The 23,620-nt window shown below is 39.8% G+C and overlaps 1 protein-coding gene across 1 annotated transcript in view; it reads left to right on the top strand.

The window, feature by feature from the left end:
• The window catches only part of Tmtc1 (transmembrane O-mannosyltransferase targeting cadherins 1), a 253,580-nt gene that overhangs the window by 198,045 nt on the left and 31,915 nt on the right, over positions 1-23,620 (top strand). The window contains 1 exon segment of the mRNA XM_047550906.1: positions 8,749-8,892. Within this exon segment, the coding sequence (XP_047406862.1) occupies positions 8,749-8,892 (144 nt within the window).

Raw genomic sequence — 23,620 nt, 5'->3', positions numbered from 1 at the left:
CCTGAAGGGGACATCTGACTGGCACAAGACAACATCTAGTACATAAGACTTAATTTATGACCTCTTGTGCAGTTTGAGTATCCATTTTCCAAAATGCTTGGGACCAGAAGTGTTTTAGATTTCAGACTTCATATTTTTGGAATTGGAATGTTCAACTTATATGAATAAATATGACAATTTTACCAGAATATGATTTAGATATTCTGTTAAAATGAGAATAGTGATGTTCTCTGCCCCCATAGGGTTGGAGCATTACAAGATAATTCATATAAAATGGTTAAAACGATATGTGAACAGCTTGGGAGGCTGAGGCAAGAGGGTTGCAAGTTCAAAGCCAGCCTTAGCAGCTTAGCAAGATCCTGTCTCAAAATAGAAAATAAAAAGGGTCGGGATGTGGCTCGGTGATTAAGTCCCCGTGGGTTCAATCCCTGGTACCCACCCAACAACAACAAACAAAAAATGATATGTGAAGACCTGAAAATGATATACCCAGTAAATGTTATTAACCTAACCTAAATCTGACCGCTGCTCTTCACTTCCACCGTCCCATCACCTCTCATCTAAAATACTGGAGTAGTCTCCAGACTGGTTTCCCATTTTCTCTGTTGTCAGTCTCTGCTCAGCCCAGCGGGCATGGAGAGGTCCCGTTGCTAGCAGCGATACCCATCCGTCTCACAGCCATCTCTGTGTCCTGCAGTGTCTGATCCCTCACTTCCCTTACTTGCTTCCTACTACCTTCCTGTCCCCTCAGCTCCCATGCTGGCCCTAGGCACAGGCCAGTCATATCATGTTCCTGTCTCTGGTTGGCAGTTCCTTCTTCCCAAAACACTCTGCCCCATGTCTAAGTGGCTGCCTCCTTCACTTCTTTCACAAGTGTTATCTTCTCTGTGAGGCCTTCCTGGCCACCCTACTTAAAAGTCTAAGGACCTCAAACATACTCCATTCCCCTTTGTTGCATTTATTTCCATTTATGACCCTCTCCCTACTTACCTGTTAATATGTTGTGTGTGTTGGACTTACAAGGTGAACCCCATGAGGGAAGAAATCGGTGTCCTTATCCCCAGAATGAAGGACAGTGCCAAGAATATGGCATTTTGTAAATATTTGTTGAATGAAACAAAGCTACCCATAAATGTTTGTGTTTTTAAAGTATCTGAATTGTCTAATAATTTTTTAAAAGTTTGTGCGATATAAAAACTAAAACCATCAAAAGTAGAAGATCCTAAATTACATCTGTCAAACATATATCCACTATTGAATCTATCTTTTCCCTTTTTCTGGGTGCCCCAGGGACAAAGGGTGGGCTTACGATGTTAATTTCTAAAAATCCTTTCCTTCACGCCCATCAACTGGTACTTTCCTGCTAATTCTTAAACACACTTTAGTTGCTGCCATCTTTATTTACTTTTTTTGATATTTTATTGATACATTGTAATTGTTTGTAGAGGTGGGATTTGTTGTTGCACATTTGTACATGCAAACAATATGACAATATAATTTAAGTTGCTTCTGTCTTTAAATAAACATACACACCAGCCTCTCTGTATCTCTCCTTCCCCTCTCCTGCCATTCAGACTTTCTTCTTATCTCCTTCCCATCTTTCAAGTGGCAAAATTTCCCCAGAAGTCACAATGTCTTCTTCCTTTTATGTCCCTCTCCTTACTCACCCAGCTCCCACCCCACCCTTGATACTGCTCTCTTCAAGGTCACCAGCCACCTCCATGCAGATAAAGTCAATGGACCCTGTTGTTCACTCCCTTCCCTTGAAGTAGTCGTTGTTTAGTGTCTTGTGTTTCAGCGTGGTGGCACTGTGCCTTGCTGATTTTTCTGCTATTTCTTTAGTCTACCAAGCACACAATAGAGCAGTTTCTTGCCCCTCCACACCTTCAGTGGGCCTTCTTTTCATCCCAATCTTTCCTTCTAAGGAGTTTTTTCCATTCCAAAAGCTGTGATTGGCGTCTCCAATCTACCACTTCACCATGTGTCTGTCCCCAACTCCCACAGCTGTCCACCCAGCAGACTGCTGACCATTTCCACAAATCCCCCTCTGCTCTTCATCTCAATGGATCGACTCTCCTGAGTTCTTCCTGGCCCTTTATTTTTCTCCTTTCCATTCTGTGCTGTTGTCAGAATGAAATCTTTTCATTGGCCGAGTTCTCTTTGCTTTTGCCTTTCTTCTTTGGAGTACCTTCCTCCCTCTTCCTGCTTTTGCCCCTCTGTCCTGGTGACTGGTCTCCACCCGTGGCTGTCCCTCCAGAAAGTCTCCTCTGCTCTGGAAACCTGGCCAGTGCTGAGGGCCCTGTTCATGTTTCCTCTGTCTGTTCCTCTCAGCTTATGCTCCCCTCTTTTCTGCTCTGTCTGCTCTCATAGCAACACATTAAAGGCAGTTGGTTCTCTTGTGTCTCTTCCACCCCAGGCCACTCTTTAGAGCAAGGACAGTTTTCCCTTTACTGCTGTGGACCCTCAGTAGAGGGCCTGGCTTATTGTAGGTACTTCATAAATGTTTGTGGCAAGAGTGAATGAATGTAATACATAAATCTCTGTCACAGAACCCTTAGTTTCAGAAGACAGCTCCACAGAAGTGTTTCTCCTTGAAAGAACAGTCCACTTGTGGATTGGAACATTTCTGCATTATACAGGACTGTCCTGTGCATTGCAAGGTGTACAGCACTCCTAGCTCCTGCCCATTATATGCCAATAATGACCCCCAATTTTTGAGGTAGATATTCAGAATATGTGCTGTCTGTCCTTCCCCCCCCACCCCATCTCCTTGGCGGGCAGGTATTGATTAGCAATAGGGACATTCTTATCTTGCCCACTATTGTGTCTTTTCTAGATTAACCTATCCATCAGTGCCCTCATGCTAGGAAATGTTATTACAACGAGGATCCCAGGAGCACATTGATCTGATACTCAGGAACCACACAGGACTTTGAGTCTCCTCATGACCTTGGATGTTTTAAAATTGCACGTGTCTGGAATTCCATTTGGTGTTGAGCATATTGGAAAAACTTGGAAAAAAATCGCTGTGGTACCTATGGGGATCATTTGCTTCAGTTGATGCAGGACTGCTTTGGAGTTGACACAGAATTTTCCTGCATTCTCAGAATGGAGGGTTACTTGACCTTCACATCCAAGGACCCACACAGTATAGGAGAAACCGATGGGTATAAGATGGATTGACTGTTCACTGGGTTAGCAATGAAGGAATAATGGATGTTATTTTGACAGATGGGAGCAAGTCGAAGGCCATTGGCAGCAGAGAAGAGAATGATGTTTTGTTTGGAGGATGAAAAATCTATAGACGGGAAGCAAGGCTGGCTGCTCCGTCTGGCATGGACTCAGTGGGGCTGTGGGGGCGCCAAATCAAGCCACCCGTAGGTCCTGCCTCTGGCCCCAAAGCAGAAAATGTGTGCAGAGTAACAGGTGTGATGATGGATATTTTATACCCACCATCCCATTTGTTCACAGAGGTCAATGTGTTATTGCCCTTATTTTTATAGAGAAAGCAACCAAAGCACGGGACAGCTAGAAAGTCACCCCAGGCTTGTAACTCCAAGTTCAGTTATTCTTCCACTCCAGCAGGGCAGTTTCTTATCCATCCTGCCCTGGTTACCGCACCTCTGAGAAAGACTGATTACGTTTACAATTGCTATGTAAAAGAGTAGAGAATTACTTTGCTCAGTAAATTTCCCAACCACTAAGTTCTCAGGAATCAGGAAAATTCAGCCATTTAAAATGACTCATTTCCTGAGGACATCCGAAAGCCACAGTTTTATGCTACATGGTCTTGGAAAATCAGCAGGGTGGAGTTCTTCCGGATCATTCTTAGAGATCATCCCTTGGGAGAGGTCAGACAAATTAGGTGGCCCCTGGTTGGAGAATGTGTCCTGTTCCCCTAAATTACACTTGAGGTTTTATCCCCAAGGCTGTCCTTAATGGATCAGCAGGAGTACAGTGAAGGGGGAGTGGGTGGATTTATTTTCTAAACTTTAGTGGCAGTTTCAAGCAATTAAAGAAGTAAACCAATAAAATGATCAGTCTTGGACTGGGGTTGTGGCTCTGTGGTAGAGCACTTGCCTAGCATGTGTGAGGCACTGGGTTCGATTCTCAGCACCACATATAAATAATGAATAAAATAAAGGTCTATCAACACTAAAAAATAAATAAATAAATAAAACGATCAGTCTTACCCACATGCAATTAAATGACACAATGATTTGAATTTTATCACATGAAGGAACCAGGGACTTAAAACATAACAGAGACTAATACAGTTGAAAATATGCCATCAACTTCTGAAAAAGTTTACTTTGTGTATATTTATATAGTCCAGTGACATTTAGCTTTTCTGGTTGAATTTTCCTCCTAGTCATGTTTTTCTTTTGGATTCTTTTTTTCCTCAACAGGAAATAGAAAATAAACATCTGACCTTAGCATAGTTAACCTCAAATAAATTAATGGGTGGAATGAAAATCAGACAAATAAATCAGGGTGTGTATACTCTGAAAGGAAATTGCAAAATGTAGCACATGATTCAATATTATTTGAACAATGAAATGCCTTCCAGGCCACTCAGACAGTGAAAAATTAACAGCATCCTTAACTTTGGAACAGATCACAAAATTTAAATGACTTAAATAAAATATAAAACCAAACTTTAGTCATATACATCTTCTGTCTGTGGATCTTTAGTTGAGGTTAAAACTTAAAAACACTAAACCAGAAAGCACAGTCTTACACATTTACTGAGTGTTGTTAACTCTGTAAGTATTTTCCATAATACTATACTTCCAAAGATGCCATGACTGTTTTGTACAGCCGTAGACAATTTTTCCCGGTGGATAAGAATCTCTGTAGCTAAACTTCCTGAGCTCTGAGTTTATTTCGCTTCTATTACTGAGAACTATTTCATATAATTGGTCAGTTAAACAAAAAGTAGAAATTATTCCAAATGAAAGCTCTAACACGTAGCAATATATTTGTTTGCAAAAGGTTGAATGACTCACGTATCATTTGAGAAAAGCAAATAGATATACAGTGATCATTCACCTTCCTAACATTTAAGAACACAGTGTTTCTGAGATACCTTTGTTAAAAACTATAAGCTAATATTTACTTAATTTTTCCCAGTCTCCCTTTCTTAAACTATAAAAGAGTAGACTAGTTCTGCTTAAGGAATTTTGAAGGTTAAATACAATAACTGTCGAGAAAGTCTTTTCAAATGTAAAGTAGCATTAACTCACCCTGGAGCCTATTTTCTTTTATCCTTGCCTTCCATTTTTGACCGAGGCAACTAACTACTTCCTTCCAGCCGCTATTTCCTATTAACATGTTGTTGATGTTCATTTCTCAGAGATAAGATGACTGAGAATGAAGGGGGCATAATGTCCTGAATACCTACTTTATTAGTTTTTTAAAATATTTATTTAGTTGTCAATGGACCTTTATTTTATTTTATTATTTATATGTGGTGTTGAGAATCAAATCCAGTGCCTCACACATATTAGGTAAGCACTACTTCCAATGAGCCACAACCCCAGTTCTGAATACCTACTTTATTAATTCTGCTTCAAGAAATGTCACTTGATTAAAATTTAGAACCCCTTAAATGCTTAAATGGCTGTTGTTTCTCAGGAACCAAAATTACCCAACACTAGAAAAAAATTCTCTTTAGCTCTTAGAACCAGATCTCTATGTATCTTTTTCAAAGGGGAAAAAATAAATTTCCCCATGCCCCAGAACTATATGACAACATAACATTGTTTCTCCATAATAAAATTTTAAATTTAACTCATCGAAGTAATACTAATAAAGAAGTAGCCAGATAATCCCCCATAAAAAATACAAAAGACTAAGACTGTGGGAAAGAAATCCAGTGAATACTCACATTGGTCTTAAAAAATAGACCTGAAAAATTACTACTCTGCTCCAGTTCCGTGAACCTTGAGGTTTTTTTGGGTGGGGATGGGAATAATATTCAACAGGACTTTTGTAAAACATACCTGTAGAAGTAAGTCAAGAAGGACTTAATTTATTCTGACAGTCGATCTGGCAACATAGACATCGCTTAAATTATTCATCTTTCCTATAGAAAATTCCCCTCCTGGAGATCTCAGGATTGTATTAGACCCAAGCTAATTCAAACATGAATTGATTTTAAAAGTAAACACAAAAAATAAAATTTGTCCTTGCACAGGTCTGCAGTAAATAGCAGTGGAATTTGTACTTTTAAAAAAAATCTACATCTAATTTTCTAGATAATTTTTCCCGACTTGTTAAGAATCCTTTTAATGAAATTCTGCTTTGTTTCATAAATAATGCAATGCTTGCTTATGACTAGGTGAACCTAATTAGCTCATGAGAGGATATTGCTATTGCCATGAATAAACAGTGTCTACGCCTTTTCCAGGTGGAGGTCTCTTATTGGTGCTCACAGTGACTGACTTAGAGTACCAGCAGTGTCCTTCCTGGAGGAGGTGGGCTCTGTTAACATGCAGCCTCTTCCCTAACTCTAGCTGGCTATGAAGCCCTCTCCTCCTAAGCCTCAGCTTTCTGAACTACAGACTTATTCTTATGACACAAAGCATATTAAAGGCCTCAAAATGCCTCTCTCTTGCTCCTTACTTCACTTTTCAATACTTGCTTTTGATTTTGAGAGTTCAGTATGGACTTGTATTCTGTTTCTGATTTGAAAAAGAGAGAAAGTCATTTCTGTAGTCACTGAAATCTGAAAACACAGAGCTGCTCATTTAAATGGCAGCGGGATCCTGGGTGAGTATGAAGTCAGTGGAGGTGGGCTGAGAACCAGGTGGAGAGGACCAGCTGCTTGACTGAGCAAGCAGGCCCCTTAGTACACAGGCGAGCCCATCACGGAAAGGTAGATTGTCCTTTTCCTTAGTGTTTTCACTTCAGACATTTATCTTGAAGGCTCCAAAGCCTAAACAAATCAGGGAAAGAGAAAGCCTTAAGAAATTACCTCTTCTGAGATAAAGGAGGGCACATGTCCCAAACAGACTATTGTTGCTTCTCACAGAAGTGAGAAGTTGGAAATTGCTCTCACTGTGCTCACCAGACATGCCTTAAATCTTTCAGAGGTCAAAGTGCCTTGCTCAACATCAAAAACAAAAGTTTCTTTGGAAGAGTTGGAGTGCTGGCCGTGATGCGCTCTGCAGTCAATTCTCAAAGTAATTCTTGGGCACAGGCTTCCCAGAATACTTTCCTGAGCCTGGTGCTTCTTCTGCCTTTGATTATAGCTCTGATCCCCTCTGATGGGATCTCAGAGAGAGTGCCAGGCACTTGTCTCCAGGATGGGTGAAGCTGCAGCAGCTGGTATCAGGGCCCCTAAAGTTTTTTGTGCTAATTAATGTGCCCAGAGAGAAGCCAACAGCAGCACCCTTGCTGGCTCAGTGTTTTTCTTTTGCCTGACTTCCTCTAAGTATATTTCTCAAACAGTCTCCAGAGCCAGTGTGAATAATTAGGGATTTCAAACTTTAAGAGGATGTATTTGAACTGATTCTGTCCCTTATCCTTTGTCAGCCCAGAAAAGTCTGACAGAGTGTCCTTCCTAGGAGCACTAGTACTAAGAGTTGTTCATAGCTGTTCAGTGAGGAGTAGGGAGGGGTCAAAGGAACAGGAAACTTCAAATTGAGCAGAGAGGGGGAAAAAAGCGCTATTCAACTTGCCTTCCTTCACCTTTTAATAAGAGGCCCTTCTGTCCCCAAATTAAATTGACTTTCTTAGTAGGTACAGAGCAGGGAGGCCAGAGTGGCATTGGATTATCAAGGAAGTTGGCAAGTACAGATCCCAGTTTTATTACAAGGGTATTATCTCAGCTTTTCTACATGTAAGCCAACTCCACAGGCTTATTCAGAGCCCTTTAGGGACAGCAGTGGAACAAACCTATTAGGCTGCTAACTCTGTCCATCCCGAATGTATCAGAAGCCACTGGATTCAATAGCCACTCTGACCTGGCTTCTTTATAATTTTGAATTAAATAAGTACATTGATTCCCTTCCTTCCTTCCCATCAGCATGGAGTTGGTCTACTTACCTCTTGGCATTAACTTTTGCATTTTAGAATGCTGGTTTTCACTTAATTGTGCATTATTTAATTTTTTGATTTTGTATATTTTAAGTGCTCACGATTTTCATCCCAAAAACTGTGTCAAGTCAGGTGGAACCAAATTGTATTAGGAGAAAGGAAATGAAAGAAAATAGAAAAAGAAAGTCAAGATGGAGAGCTAGTTTGGAGAGTTTGTTTTTATGGGGAGACTTTCTGCATCATCCTTTCTCAGCCCTGGCAGTCTTGCTAATGCTCCAATCCAGAGATGTTCATGAAGATCCCTCCCTAAAGAACTCCCACATCTGTGCAAACAGCAGGCATTACAGAGGCAGCTGGTCAGCAGTGCCACCAGCCAGAAACTCAGCACCTGAGCCAAGGAAGTTGAAAGTGACTGTAGGCTTCTGAAGGACTAAAATTTATTTATCCCTGCTAGATTTGCATACTGTTTATTCTTGCTCTATGTGGGAGTTATTTATTTATGCCTCTACATTTTAAATATCTGCTCCCCTGCCATATTTAGATGCCTTCAGCTGCAAAAATCATTGACCATGGAGATTTGACACAGACTCACCATTAAAATAAAAGAATTCAGGGTTTCACTGTGGTTGTGGCATACCTGGGGAGGGGGGAGAAGGAAACCGTGCCCAACTTAGGAATCATGGTTTCATATTTGTACTTTTTCAGGTTGTATCCACGGCATGCAAGTGCCCTGAACAACCTTGGAACACTGACGAGAGACACAGCAGAGGCAAAGATGTACTATCAGAGGGCTCTCCAGCTCCACCCGCAGCACAACCGGGCTCTTTTCAATCTTGGGAATCTCCTTAAGTAAGTGGAACATGCCACAGTCATCAGGTGGCCTTGTGATTTCAAGAAACCCTTTCTTGCTGGTTGTGGTTCAGGCCTGTAATCCCAGCAGTTTAGGAGCCTGAGGCAGGAGGATCCCAAATTTGAGGCCCACCTCAGCAACAAAGCCAGGCTCTACATGATTTAGGGAGACCCTGTCTTCCAAAAATAAGGGGCTGGAAGCTGGAGATGTGACTCAGTGGTTAAGTGCCTCGGGGTTCAATCCCTGGGAACCAAAAATAATAATAATAATAATAAAAATAGAAACTTTCCTTCTTAACACTCAGGTCTTTTCCTAGAGATGAACAATTAGGGTTTTTTAACTTTGAGGAATTAATTCTGTTTCCCAGAGTGCCTTTCTGGAAATATTGGTTCTAGGAGATGTTTGTCGAGTGTAAAGGAATAGGAATGGGAAAGGGTTATATGGCCGAATAAATTTGGGATCTGCTGAATTCAGCAAGATAGTTGCTTTATTGCAAGAAGCAGTCCTGTGCTGATATGTCTTGTGAATCTTCAAGAGGGAAACTGGAATAGACACAGCATTTTTCAAAGTTTTTTTCTTTTTTTCCTGATAAGACATTTCCCAAGATACATATTCCATAATATGCTTTGGGTAAAGCACTGTTCTCTTAACATGTAACTTAATGGCATAACCACAATCCTAGAGGCTTGTCTGGGATTAGTAGAGGTGACTTTTGCTCTTAGGAGCAGCTCTCAGGCGTGAGATTTGCTTTTCACTCATTGCCCTTATAAAGATCAGCAGTGTGATTAGTGTAACTGCAGACTGAAGTTAAGGAATACTTTTGCATCTTGTGTTTTATTAAGGTGAACTCTAGGCATATGGGTAGTGGTCTTGGCAATGCTAGTAGAAATAATAGTAATAATGTAATAGTAATAATGGTGGTGGTTATAGAATTTAGCTTCTAAACTTTAAAAGAAGAAAAACAAATTGCGAACATCAGAAATTGAAATTTAAAAGGTAAAAATGGCCAGAATCAGAGGTAGTAATGTATTTACCTGTGCTGTCAGAAAGCTGTCACTTCACGTGCTTACTGAATAGGTTTCTGAGCATGCCAGACTGCCTCTCCAGTACTGTACAGGCTCTTGGTAACTTTTTTCTTTTATCTTCCTCCTAATAGGATTGTCTTCAGTGTCTCAGTAGCTCAGTATGATGTATCATCCTTACCTTCCTGTTTACCTGTTGACTTCAACATGTTTATGCACATATTGGTCCTTCTGACTAATGTGTGCATTAATGCATATTTTTATTTAATCTCATTTGAACAGAAGCATGGGGTTGAATTAATCACAAAATAATCTAATATAATATGAACTGATAGGTGCCATCCTAGGTCTGAAGGTTTTTTGCCTAAGAATAGCTTTATCCACCTATTAGAGCACAAAATCAAGAGAATACTGTTAATAAAATGAAAGAAATAAAATATAGATCAGCAAAAAATAAATAAGCTTGGCTTTTCAAATTAGTTGACATTGTCAAAGTTGGACAAAAACTGAGAATGATAACAACCAACTGAGAATGAAGAGAGGCGCAGATGCAGCAGGAGAAAAAAAAGAAAAAAATCACTGCTGCTAGGAGGCTCCCTTTAAAATAACAACAAATCAGGCCAGGCACAGAGAGGCACACCTGCAATCCCAAAGCTTCAGATTAATCTCAGTGGATTAAAATAATGCTAACAGCTACTATTTGTGTATTACCTTCATTCTACATAGTATTATCATCCTCATCCCTGTTTTACACGTTAAAAAAACAAGCCTCTCTAGAGAAATCTAGAGACGTTTATCTAGACTATGGCCAACCTAGGGTTGAATCCCTGTCCTTGTTCTATTTTTCTATTACCTGCACTTCCCAAATAGTTCTACAACCCCAAACTACACAATATTAAACTATTTAATGGCATTCAATTACCTTTTGGGAGAAAAGACGATCCTAACTGTGTCTTTCTTAAAGAAACAGTAAAGTTGGTTTATGATGCTGAAGTTGCATTGCCAAGTGACAGAAAAAGGTGACCCAGAAAAGAGCAGGGCTAATCTACATTTAGATAGCTCTGAACTTTACTTATATGTGCCTTAATGTATCTCTGCACCAATAGCAATGGGTCAAAAGCAAGAAAAGGATAAGAATACTGTAAATGTGTGTGACATGATTTGTTTTACTCTTTAAGATTTATGCCCCTTTTGTCTCTTGAGTTAACTTTGGAGTTATTATAATTCATTGTTTAAAACTATGCCTTTTCTTTTTAATACTCTAGAAGTTAGTGCTCATTCTAAGAACCTAAGTTATCTCTATAGATATAAGCAGCTTAGATTTGCTCATGTCTGAGAGGAAAGCAATGCCATTATTCCTGTTTTATAAACAAACCTTAAGATTGGAAGAAGATCATGTGACAAGGTTCCTCCATAAGGCAGAAGACTTGGGAATGGAACCTGGATCTGTCTGTCAGACCTGGTACCCCTGACCTTAACCACCATACTTGAGTGCCTCCTTGTGGCCGAGTTCAGAACTGCAGACAGCTTAGAGCTGCTCAGTAGAAATACAAGGAGAGTCATGCAAGTAATTTAAAATTCTCAAGAAACCACATTTTAAAGCATAAAAAAGTAAGAGGAAATTTAATAATATATTTTTATTTAACCCCAATTGTTATTTTATCATATAATTAATATTTCTAAAAAAATTTATTATAAGATTTAAAACATTAATACGTTCTTTTTTATATTAAATCTTTGAACTCTAGTTACTTATAGTCTATCTCAGACTAACTGTATTTCAAGTGTGCAACAGCAACATATGGTCAGTGGCTTTTATATTGGATGGCACAGACATTTAATAACCTTGACTTTGTTCAGGCCAGGAGGTGTAAATAAGATGTACTTCTGTCAGAGAATCCTGGCAATAGTGCAGCAACTCATTTGGATTCTTGGAATTACATGACAGATAGCTATTCACAGCAGTAGACTTCACTGAGTGTTATCCAAATACATTTGGCCTCTTTCGGGCCTTTTCATGGGACTTTGAAGCTAACTGGTTATGATTCTGTGCAGCACATTTACAGTGTGAGAGATTGATAAGGACCAGCTTTCCATGCCAGCATTCTTAATTTCTATTAATTATTGTTGGCTTTGCTTGGAACCTAAAACATCAAAAAAAGAGGGAAAAAAAGCCAAGAGAAAAGAAAGAAAATAATTTGCAAGATTAGCATGAAAATTTTATAGAAGAACAAAGCAGAAGTCCCTGATGGCTCAAGAGAATGTAATAGAATATTTAAATTAGAGGTATGGGAAAATATTCCTGTGAGTGATTAAATAGTTGCTTATGTTTGTTACTAAAGCAGAAGATGAAAAGAACTTCTTAAAGAATCAGGTCATACCTCCCCCATTACCACCATTACCTGCTGTTCACCTTCAAGGATAGGGGTGTTGCACTAAACCTATTAATCAAAACTAAGAGGGAAAAATGTAATAGAATATCCAATAATTGAACTGTATAAATGAATTTGACAACAGCATACATTTTTGCCCTGTTCTTAAAGAAAATAGAACTTCCAAAGAAGCCTAGGGTACAAAAAGAAGGGTACTATTATCTTTATAATAAATTTGAATGTTCGGGATATATTTCTTCACAGTGTTGGCATTAGCTGCACAATTTTTTTTTCATAAAAAGGGAGGGGTTTATACATTCAAGATAATTCTATCCTCCACTTTTTAACTGCAGCTCCTAAGTGCACAAAATGCCAGTTCGATGGATAAAGAAATGCTTTACAAGGTCTTTACTGATCCCTGAGAACGTCATGGTGACCTGGTAGTTGTTAGGTTACTTCCCACTTATCTCTGGTCCCAACCCACTACACTTTCTTCTCCTCATCTTTGTTGGACTTATAACTGTCTCCACCTCTTGCAGGTTTTTAAAAGTTTAGTTCAGCATCTTGTGACGCCACATTTATCCTCATTGCTGGCAATCATCAATACTTTGTACATTCTTCTAGGATTATCAGACCCTGGAGCTCCAAGACAGTGATTTTGCACCGCTCGCCAACCTACACTACCATCTTTCGTCAGTTCAGTAATTCTGTCAATCACCCAGTTCCTCTCCTTCCTTCTCTTCAACACACTCCATTTCTGTTCCACAGTGGGCAGTCGCTGACATGGCCCTGCCACTTTCTAATCATTCAGACCTTTTGGTACTATAGTACCTGAGTTCTGAAATATTCCTCTTTGACCTTGATCTCTTACCTCTGCCCACCCTCTCTTTCTCCTCCTCTCTCCTTACTACTGACCTTTTAAAGGGGTTGTAATTTTGACCTGTCACCTAGCTCTTCTCTGTGCTCAATTGCCTTCTTTGAAGACCTTAATATATTGTTACCTTCTGTGGTGTTTTTCTCCTCTTATTTTCTCAATCCTGCTGACCTGTTTTGTATTGTCATTCGAATCTCTGTTCTCTGATTTTATGTTCATAATTTATAATCCCATCTCTGATACATGTGGTATATTTTAGGAATACATGCAACATGAATTCTTACATGCCTTGATTATCATTGGCTTGCCTGATCAGACGAACCTAAATGCCCCATTGTCTGTATTTGCTTTCCCTTGACCAATATTGCTCAATGTGCTTTTTTCTCATGATCACCCCCTCCCCAATATCCCCCTCCCCAATATGACACTGTAAAAAAATATTATTCCTAATCCCCCTTCTGCCCGATTACTGCATAATAAGATTTGTTAGTTAGGGTTGAGCTTTGGAGAGACATCTTATGATGTTTAAGACAATTTTTCACCACCACCACCGCCATGCCCAAGAAGCAGTGTTTACTTCTGTGGAAAGTACACCTCAGACCATCATCCAGTCTGTCACTTGTGGGAGGAGAAAAAACACAAATATGAACTGCACATGATCCTTAGAAAACTCTGGTGAGAGCATCATGGAAAAAATCCATAACCAAAGGCAGAATGGGGGTTAAGTGCTATTAGATATTCCCCCCCTGTGGTCTTTTATGAAAAAGTCTGTTTCCCTGTTGCTTCGCCCTTTGTCCCTTCCTTGGTGCCCTATGCACACACATTCAGAAAGCCGCATCATCCCTTAACTTGGACTGAGAATGTTCAAGTTGTTCAAGGTGAATTATCATAGCTTCTCCTTTTCTACCTTAAAATATTTTGCATATTCACATTTGCTTTTCCCTGGGGAAAAGAATTATCTTACCCCTAATGAGGCTAGTGTTTATACTTGTAGTCTTTGTGGGTTTATTATTTTTTTAATTGAGACATACCTAGCAGGCAATAAAATGCACACATCTTAAGTGTCGGGACAAAGAGTTTTGCAATTACCCCCCAAATAGCATGAGTAATTTCTACCACCCCAGAGAGACCCTCAAATCTCTTTCCAGTAAATCTCCTTTCCCCCAAGGCAATCACTGTTCTGATTTTTTCCACCCTACATTAATTTGGTCTGTTTTAGAACTTCTTCCGTAGGTAATTGTTAATACGCACTTATTGACATCTCAGAATTTTTTCACATAGCATAGTTTTTGAGTCTTACTCAAAAACTTTTTATTGCTGAGTAGCATTCAACCGTACTGATGTGTCATAATTTGTTCATCCATATTCCTGTATGTGGATACTTGGTTTATTGTTGGTGTTGGTTTTAGGAGTGAAACTTATGAATATTCATGTCCCATTCTGTGTACCTTCATTTTGGGAGAGGGTAATACACAGGAATAGAATTGTGGGTAGACATTCTTTCATATTTTAAGAGGTTGCTAAGAGTTCTCCAAAGTACTTGTCACATTTTCTTTCCATAGGACACACGGTGAGAGACCCATTTGCTCCATATCCTTGTTAACAGATGGTGCTGTTATCTTCTTTATTTCCGCCATTAGTAGTCATTGCTGTAAATCCATGTGTGTTCTCATTTCTATTTTTCTCTCCTTCCCCAGCCATTGTCAAGGGCTCGCTCTTAGGTCCACAAATTCTCCCCATTCCACAAACTTTCGCATGCCCAGATGCCCTGGAAATCCTCCTCAGAGAAGCTAATCCCTCAAGTTTTCTCTGAACTCTGAGCAGATTAGCAAGAGGAACCATTGGCACCTGGTGCTTCTCTTCCTCCCGACCTGTTCACACAGCTCTCTGGTGGGGCTGCTCTTCAGCTCTTCCTGCCCTACTTCCTGTGATGTGAAGAATCTAATACTGTTGGCCTCCTTCTGTTTGAAGCTCTGTATTTCATTGCTTGTGTTACAGTGCGTTATTTCATTCTTCTGTATCAACCTCTCCTTCTCTTCCCTCCTCCCTATAAACTTTGGGACGCCTGAGAAATTCATTTTGTGCCCGTCCTCTATGCACACGTCTTAGCGTTCAGAACTTCCCAAAACCCTGTCACTGTCCTTTTTCATTTCTGCTCTTCTCACATCTGTGTAAACCCAAACACCAGCTACACTGACCATTTGTCAACGTGTGAGAGACACTAAACCACCGAACTACATTTACAAAGACTGTTACTGAGTTTGTAAAATTAGACTTATTTAAATGTGGTTTCATTTACAGTTTTATCTGACTATAAAATGTCCTGATGATTACGATGTTTACCTACTTCCCCACAATTTGAGAGTTATTTTATATATAAACAGATGGCTAATTGTTCAAATATTTTTGTGTCTCTCCCCCACCACGGCTGTACTCATTCATACCATGATTACTAATAAATTGAGGCTGAGTGGTTTTAAACCCATTGCAGGGTTTGCAAGGAAAGCATTCTTTCCTGTCTTTCTTTGCTCCGATGGCTGCCATAAACCCTGCTGCAGGAGGACAGCTACACAGGAAGCACTGTGGGTAAAGCAAACTTTAAGGGACCCCCGGTTTGTTTACATTCTCTTGAAGGATTGGAATGTCATTTTCTTTCTGTGCATAAATATTTCTAGCAGGAGATAATTAAACGGGCCAGACTACTTTGTCAGTTACAAGAATTTTCCGTCATCTCCTGTGTCCTGAAAATCTTCTTCCCTGCCTCTCTGCTCACCTAATCTTTCCCGGATTCGTTTGTAGTTTAGTCCCCTTACTTTAAGCTCCTGTGCTGCAGAATTACTAGAGATATAAGCTAAAGAAGGAATCATTCAATTAAAGTGTAAGAGTAGTGTGGATAATCATTAGAAATTTCTTTCTGCACACAATGTCTTACTTTAGAATTTCAGGCACCTCGACTATTTATCTTAAACCCAGTAGGAGATCAACTTTGCCCTTACACGGAAGCTAAATTTGGTATCTAGGTTGTTGGAGATGATCAAAGGACTTTCAAGTCTAAAAATGCTCTATGTAGGCCAGGAGAGAAGCCAGAAGGGCCCAGGGAGGAATGTGCTCTTTCTTTATTTCCTCAGTTCAGGTCCACGCCTGCCTGTGCCTGCAGGGTCTGTCCCAGGAAACACCTAGGAGGTGAAGCATGCCCTGTGGAACCCCATTCTTGGGCACTTCTTCCCAAGTCTGCTAGCCTCGTCCTATCTCCACCTCCTGCAGACAGCCCCTATCCCCCAGCCTAGTGCTCTCGGGCCATCTCACGTACCTGACAGGAAGCATTACAGAGTCCTCTGCCTCACCTTCCTGCCATCCTCCCACTCCCAAGGAACGACCCGTACCTGACACTTGAAAGACAGTGGACACAGCACTTCCTCATGTCTCATGAACTGTCCACCTAGAACAGTTGAAGGACAGAGACTGTCACTCTCCTATTACACAGGGAATTGGCTAGGAGGTCAGATGCCACTAAGCTGTGAGGTGGGACCTCTCTGCAGTCTGTGCTGTCTCACATCACAGCTGCTGCATTTCCTGTCCCCTGTGTGCCCTTTCAGGACTAGCAAGCCGATAGAAGTTGGTGAGTTTGAATCTCAGCTGTGTGCATATTCATGTGTGACCTTGGGGAAACAGTTTTATCTTTCAGTGCCTCCAATTATCCACGTGTATACTGGAAATATACCAGTAACTACATCCTTCGTGAGTCCAAGTATTATATGCCACATAACAGAGGACCTACACCCACTAAAGATGAAGTAAGACTTAGCTAGTCTTAATTATTTTTAAACCAGGAACATAATTTTTCACTTCCAATTGGAAGCCCAGCTTCTGGTGTAAAATTAATAATGAGTCAGTTAGGTAAAGCATTTCTTACCCATGCAGTTGAACCGTTTAGGCAGTTGTCAACTTCTTTGAGTGTCAGTTCTTCTCTTTAAGATGAGAGGACCAGGTGATTCCACAGAGCTCTCTAGCTACAAGACTGTGGCTCCTATTGATGACTACAGGTTTCTAGTCTCCTGACTGAAGTGTAAATAGAGACAACCAGAGAACTTGAAAGTTCCTTTTCTCTTCAGAGGCAGGTGTTATGTGTAACGGCACTCATGCTTTTGCTGAGAAATCAGTCGGTGGAGCTTCTGGTTGAAAATGCAGGTGGGAAGGAGCAAGTGAAGCTCCATTATTGCATCCTCCTCTGTGAAGCACACCACCCATGTTTTTAATTCCTCCCTCACAAGGACTTGGAGTAATAGAGATTTATATGCACCATTTCACAAACTCCACCAAAGAGGCTCCTAGGGATGAAGCATCTGATCCAAGTCTATCAGCTGGTGAGGCAGAACTGAGGGTTAGATGGCAGTTCACCTGAGCCTGAAACCCAGGATGTTCATTAAACCACATCATCAATGCATCCCTTCAGCTAAGGGGTAAATGATTCTGGCTAAACTGGGACCTTCTCAGCTACCTTCTTCAGGTCAAAACTGGGGAACATTGTTTTTATGTTTTCTTCAAATCTTTTCCTAGGTTTAGCAGATCAATCTGTGTGTACTTAAAAATAATGCTGACTTAGAAATAGTTTTGTACTTGGAAGTGAGGCTGTCTTGGACTAATTTCGAGTTTGGGAGTGACACTGGTTTGGAGCTGGTTTTCTCCAGCCCACTTCTGTGCCCCTGTGGCACAGAACTAGCTCTGCACACGTAGGACAAAAAGCCATAGTGCAGAGCGGACATGGAGATGTCAAGAGAGGTTCCAAAGGAGTGAAGAAGAGTCAGGACTAGCATTTCCTGGGACCCACTCTGTACCAGACCATGTGAGGTCTTTATGAGAGTCCACTTCTGTGGCTCTATGACTAGATGGTCCAGAATTTTCCATCTGTTCACTTCTCAGCTTCCAGCTTGTGGGGGGGGGGGAGTTAGGGGGATAGTGATCTGCTCCCTGAATTTTATCTATAATGAGTATGATTTTGAATTGGAAAGATTCTTTTTCCATTCCTCACCATCCCATAGCATGAATGAGTTTTCCAGACCATTGTGGGTTCACATCTGTGAAAAATCCAGCAGAAAACTAGGATGACCCCAGTAAACTAGTTGCTGTGTGTCTGCTGAACTGTCCAGGATGTGTTCAGGATACTTGAACCTAAAGCTACACAGAGTGTACCCCATTTTCTTCTCTTTATTGTGTAGGAAGCACACTAGGGCCATAGAAAATGTGTGCTTTGAAAAGATCATCTCAGTCAGACATTTACAACTTGACTTTCACAATTCAGTTCTTTGGAAGAGCTAGTAAAATCTGTCTGCCAAAAAAGAAAAAGAAAGAAAGAAAGAAAAAGAAAGTCATAAGCTTTTTCATTTGTGAGAGGCATCATTTCTGACTCCAATAACACAACAACAAAATACCCCAACAAAGGAATAGTAAATAAGAGGCTGCCCAGCACTCCAAGTTCACACTGTGGTTAATGAGAAGTTTTATTGCTGCCAAGTGAATCGCCAAATCCATTTATTTCTGTTACTGGCATTTCCTAAATTCTCCCCAAATGTCAATACTTTTTTAAAGCAAGCATCTGCTTTCAGTTTAAAGGAATGTGTCATAAGATTCTAGACAGGAATCACAAAGTTTCTGAATTGACAAACTTAACAGGTCCTTAATTACTGAAAGAAAATGTGGCAAAGCCTTATTTGCTTTTGCTAAATATCTGTCATTGAGATAGAGCCAGGAAAGTGAGGCAATGCAAATGTTTTACTTAAACACACAGGAAAAACAGTTGCACTGCTGTATAACCAAAGAGAAAATTCACCTGTGAACTACAAATGTTTAATGTCAGAATTTGCACGTTTCGAACAAGATCTAATTTCTGCTTAATGTTCTTTCATGAAATCAATGACAAAGATGTTACTGGTCCCAGGAACCCATTCTCGGGAATTTTAGCCTTTTGGCAGTTCCTCGGGGAAACTTAAAAAGAGTTGAGTTTTGCAGCAAAATATTAGAAGATTTTTATTTCCATTATGATGCTTACATGGGTAACAGGATATATAGGACATGTGTCCATAGTGTACATTCACAATAGAGCTTCTGTGAGAGAAAAATGCCTCTTCCAATTGCAGAGTCCCCCACTGCCCCCATCCAGCCTCCACACCTTACTTGGCAGGCAAAAGTGTTTCTTGGGGGGCAGTCCAGCCCTTGGGCTCAGGCAGTCCCATGGGCCTCTTTATCCTTCTTGAGCATCCTGTTACATTTAGCCTCATATTGATCAGGTAAATCCCACATACAAGTCAGAGTAAACGTGTTCTTAAGGCACATCCTAAAAGACCATCTTTCACAGATTTCCTGAGGGGCTTACTAAGAAAATGATTCCTGGGTTCCACCTAAGACCTGCTAAGTCTTAGAAGATCTGAGATTTCTATGTTTTACTAAACACCTAGGAATTTTAAACACTAAACTTCCAGCAACATTAATCAAAGGGAGAAGTACCGATAAATATTTAGGTCATGGATGATTACCATTCATCAACCAATGACCGCATTTGGTGAACAAAGAAGTTCAGGGTGTTCTGAGAGGCAATGATATTGCCTAAACCTGGTGCAGCCTTCCTCTTACTCCTATCTTACTTATATGGGTCCCTAATAGTTCCATTGGTGCCATTTAAACCTCCTAACAGAAGCTCCGAAAGGTCTTCATGTCATATTGAATTCCCAAAGGAATTCAGAGTGTTCCTTTCATGACTCTGTACTCAAAGTGTGTCATGGCTCGTTGCACAGGGTGTGTACTGAGGTTTGAGTTTATCTGTTGTTCACAGATTATAACCTGTTTAATTCAGGTGTTTTCTAAAGAATTCTGAGAACAACACCTGTAGACATGGCAGCCCTATATTACATGCTTGGTGAGTTCAGACAAAAATGTTATCTTAATATTTTTCCTCTTTTGAATTGACCCATCAATTCATTTTAAATGGCTAAGAGGGTAGTCCCATATAGATAAGGCTTATACTGATAATGGGCTGCTGATATTCCTAAATTACTTCTTATAGAGCCAAAATGAACACATTAGGAAATTTCAGTACTGTCTAATGCTGGCCTAGGGTGATCTGTACAATTCAAATACATTGGTAATTCCCATTATTAAGAAAGTTCACACTATTTGAAAATTTCTGCCTCTCCTGTGATGCCCACCTCCTTTTTACATGGAATAATTGTTTAACTCTTTCTTTTGGAATAAACTTCCTGGCTGGCTAAGGAGATTCAACATGCTCTTGGTTCTTTCTTGCTTGAATATTCATCTGTGATCATCACCCTGCAAAATGCAGATCTGATCCTTTTTGTGGCCCTCATGGCAGCTAAGTGGATTCTGAGTCCCTTTAGGATTGCTCACCTCGCTGTTTGCCTCTGAGTAAAGCTGCCCGGGGGAATGACTCCTTACTGGTGTCACTTTCCATTCAATAGACGCAAAAAAGGAAGGGATAATGTACCTCCTGGGTTGTGGTAACAAGCACAAAGAAAAGTTACTGTGATGTTTAATGTTTTCTCTGTATAGTTTTGAAATGTGAAAGTATATAGTTATGAGAGAATTTTCAAAAAAAATCACATTCTTCCTGATTTTTTAAATAACAAAAAGGGGGAGGAAGTAGTTTTCAGTGGGTGGTTTTAGAAGCATTAAAAGAACTAATAAAAGCTAACAGTGGTTAAGCACCCCTGGGTTCAATCCCTGGTACAAAAAAAAGAAAAGAAAAAAGCCAAAAGCCAAAACATATATAGTACCTACCTGGACACAGGGAAGTCAGATAATTTGCCTAGGGAAATATAACTAGTATAGTAAATGGTAGAAGTAGAGTCAGAGCCCAGTCCTGGTTCTTGAGCTTGTGCTTTTAACTGCTGAATAATCTGGGTAGATAAACTGTTTCAGAGCCTGGAAGGACCTGACTGTTCGATAAATGGACACCCTGCTTATAATTTTCTGATGATTCCAAGTGAGGCTTGGTGCTCTCATCTTTCTTTCATCTTTCTGTAATACTTAAAGAGCTGTAGAAACACAGATATAAAATGGTAATTATATTGTCCCACTCTGTCAAATGTTGTCTGACAGAGTATCAGGAACATCATTTTAAGGAGATTTACAAAGATTTGGAAGTAAAATTTTTAAAAGATTCTTTTCAAAAAGTAAATTGAGCAATTATCATTATTTACTACATGGAGATTTTTTTATTAGTTTCTGGGATTAAAAAAATAAAATGCCAATGTAGGAACTTAAAACCTGGTAATAGTCACACAGAGAGTGTGCCTGCCATTTGAGTTAATGCAGACCTGCCGAGTGTGCCTATCAGTGGAATGGATTAGATTTAGAGTTCTAATTAGGATCCCGATAAAGTGACTTTGTGATGGGAATAACCACTGGAGGTCTCTAAATCTCAGTTTGTAATATTTGTTGGGGTAGTGATATTGGAAATCTTAAAAGGAGATGACATTGCCTATCTCATAATGTTTAATGAACATTAAAATAATAACATAGGACATGGCTCAGTGTGCTCCTTGGCAAGGAGTGAATGTTCAGGAGACAACTATTGTGCATCTTGCAACTTTCTGCATGGCACATTCACTGATAGATAGGACCTGCACGTCTGCAGGAGCAGCAAGGGGTGCGCTTCACGTGCTGTGCCAGGGCTGTAGAGAAAAAGGTGCTTGCTTACTAAGAATGTGGAGTGAAGAGAAAAGGAGAGCTGCCCTCTTGGGCCAGAAAGGGCTTCTAGATGGCAATTCCCTACCATATTTTTGTTTAATGGCAATAAATATATATATATATACATTATATGTATATATGTTTTCATATACATATTATACATATACATATATGTATATGTATATGAAAAATATATACATATTATATAATATATTACATATGTGTACATAAAATATACATATTTTTTCATATATATATACATTAGAGCCTTATATATAGAAGGTGATATGTATGTACATATGAATAACATAGATATAGAATAAAGATACAGGTTGAGTATCCCTTGTCCAAATTCTTGGAATGGGAAGAAGTATATTGGGTTTTCTAGTTCTTAGGATTTTTGGAATACTTGCATAGGCTTTATAGGTTAAGAATTTGTCATTTGAACATCTGAAAATCAAAAAGTTTATGACTTTGCAGCGTTTTGGATTTCAGGTTTTAGATTTAGAAATACTTGACTTGTGTAGATATAGAGATAGATAGAAAAAAGATAGACACACATACAAAGATCTTATTTCTTTTTTTCTTTTTTTTTTTTTTTTTCAAATTATGTTATGTACTTAGGAGCTTTGATGAGAGAACAGTGCTCTGAGCCAGGCAAGTCAGGGAAGGCTTCCCTGGGAACCACAAGTTGAGTGGGCAGGAGGGGAAGGCCCTCTGTGAAGTGCCATGATAAAAATACCAGGCAGAGAGGCACAAGACCTAGGGCAAGTCCTTCCTCTTTACTTGGCACCAGGCAAATCACTGAGGCTCCCTGAGTCTCACTTGCCATACTGTAAATGAGGGAGGTTGGAATATCCATAATACTCAAATCTGGATGGTGGTCATGTTCATATGGAGGGCTTTCTTTTACAAGACCCAACCTCAGAACATGGAAAGTCTGTTTAAAGCACACCCTGCTGACTTTAAGGTACTTTGAGCACAGAGAATCAGTGGAGCAGGTGATCTCTTAGGTTTTGTAGAACAGATACCAACACCTACCCAGTCTGGCTGGAATAGTGGGCCCCAGGGTGTGTGGAATGTTGGTCAGGACCAGATTGTAGAGTTTTAGACTAAGTCTATCCATAGGCAGTTGAGCCATTATTGAAGATTTTTACCTAAGGGACAATGTTGAAAGCAGTGCTCTAGAAAATTTTCTTTCAATTGTTTGCATATAGTAAAAAGAGAAGAAAAAGGAACTAGAAGGTAATGTGTAACATAAAAGTGTGAACTGAGGTGTTAACAAGCAGACTGAGGTGCACTATTGATGGCAGCAATCTGACAGTACTGTAGGAATCTCGCCTCTGTTTAAATATGGGATAATTATCAGAGCAATGTGTGCTACTAGGCACATATGAAAAAGAATGCTACTAAAATCTGAAACAGTTTGAAATTAAGTTGAATTTTCACAAGGTAATCATGTTATTAATATAACCAAGGAAAGTTCCATTTGGATGAATTAACTTCTTTACTTTTTACACCAAAACCATACCTATGATATAAGCTTCCACCAGATTGTAAGAGGAACTGTAGAAGAAATACCCTCTCAATTCATCTCCCTTGTAGAAACAGAAACAAAATTACTGTTTATCAATTGTTTGGACTTTCTTTAAAAAGCATTGCAAAATATCTGCCAAAGTGGCATGTGACACTTTGTCTGACCCTTGGTGTCTAGTGATTCTCAAAAGCTCCCAGGCAAACCAGAATCATCCAGAAGTAC

This window comes from Sciurus carolinensis, chromosome 4, assembly GCF_902686445.1.
Source record: "Sciurus carolinensis chromosome 4, mSciCar1.2, whole genome shotgun sequence".
Lineage (NCBI taxonomy): Eukaryota > Metazoa > Chordata > Mammalia > Rodentia > Sciuridae > Sciurus > Sciurus carolinensis.
This window is presented reverse-complemented; position numbering and strand designations above follow the sequence as displayed.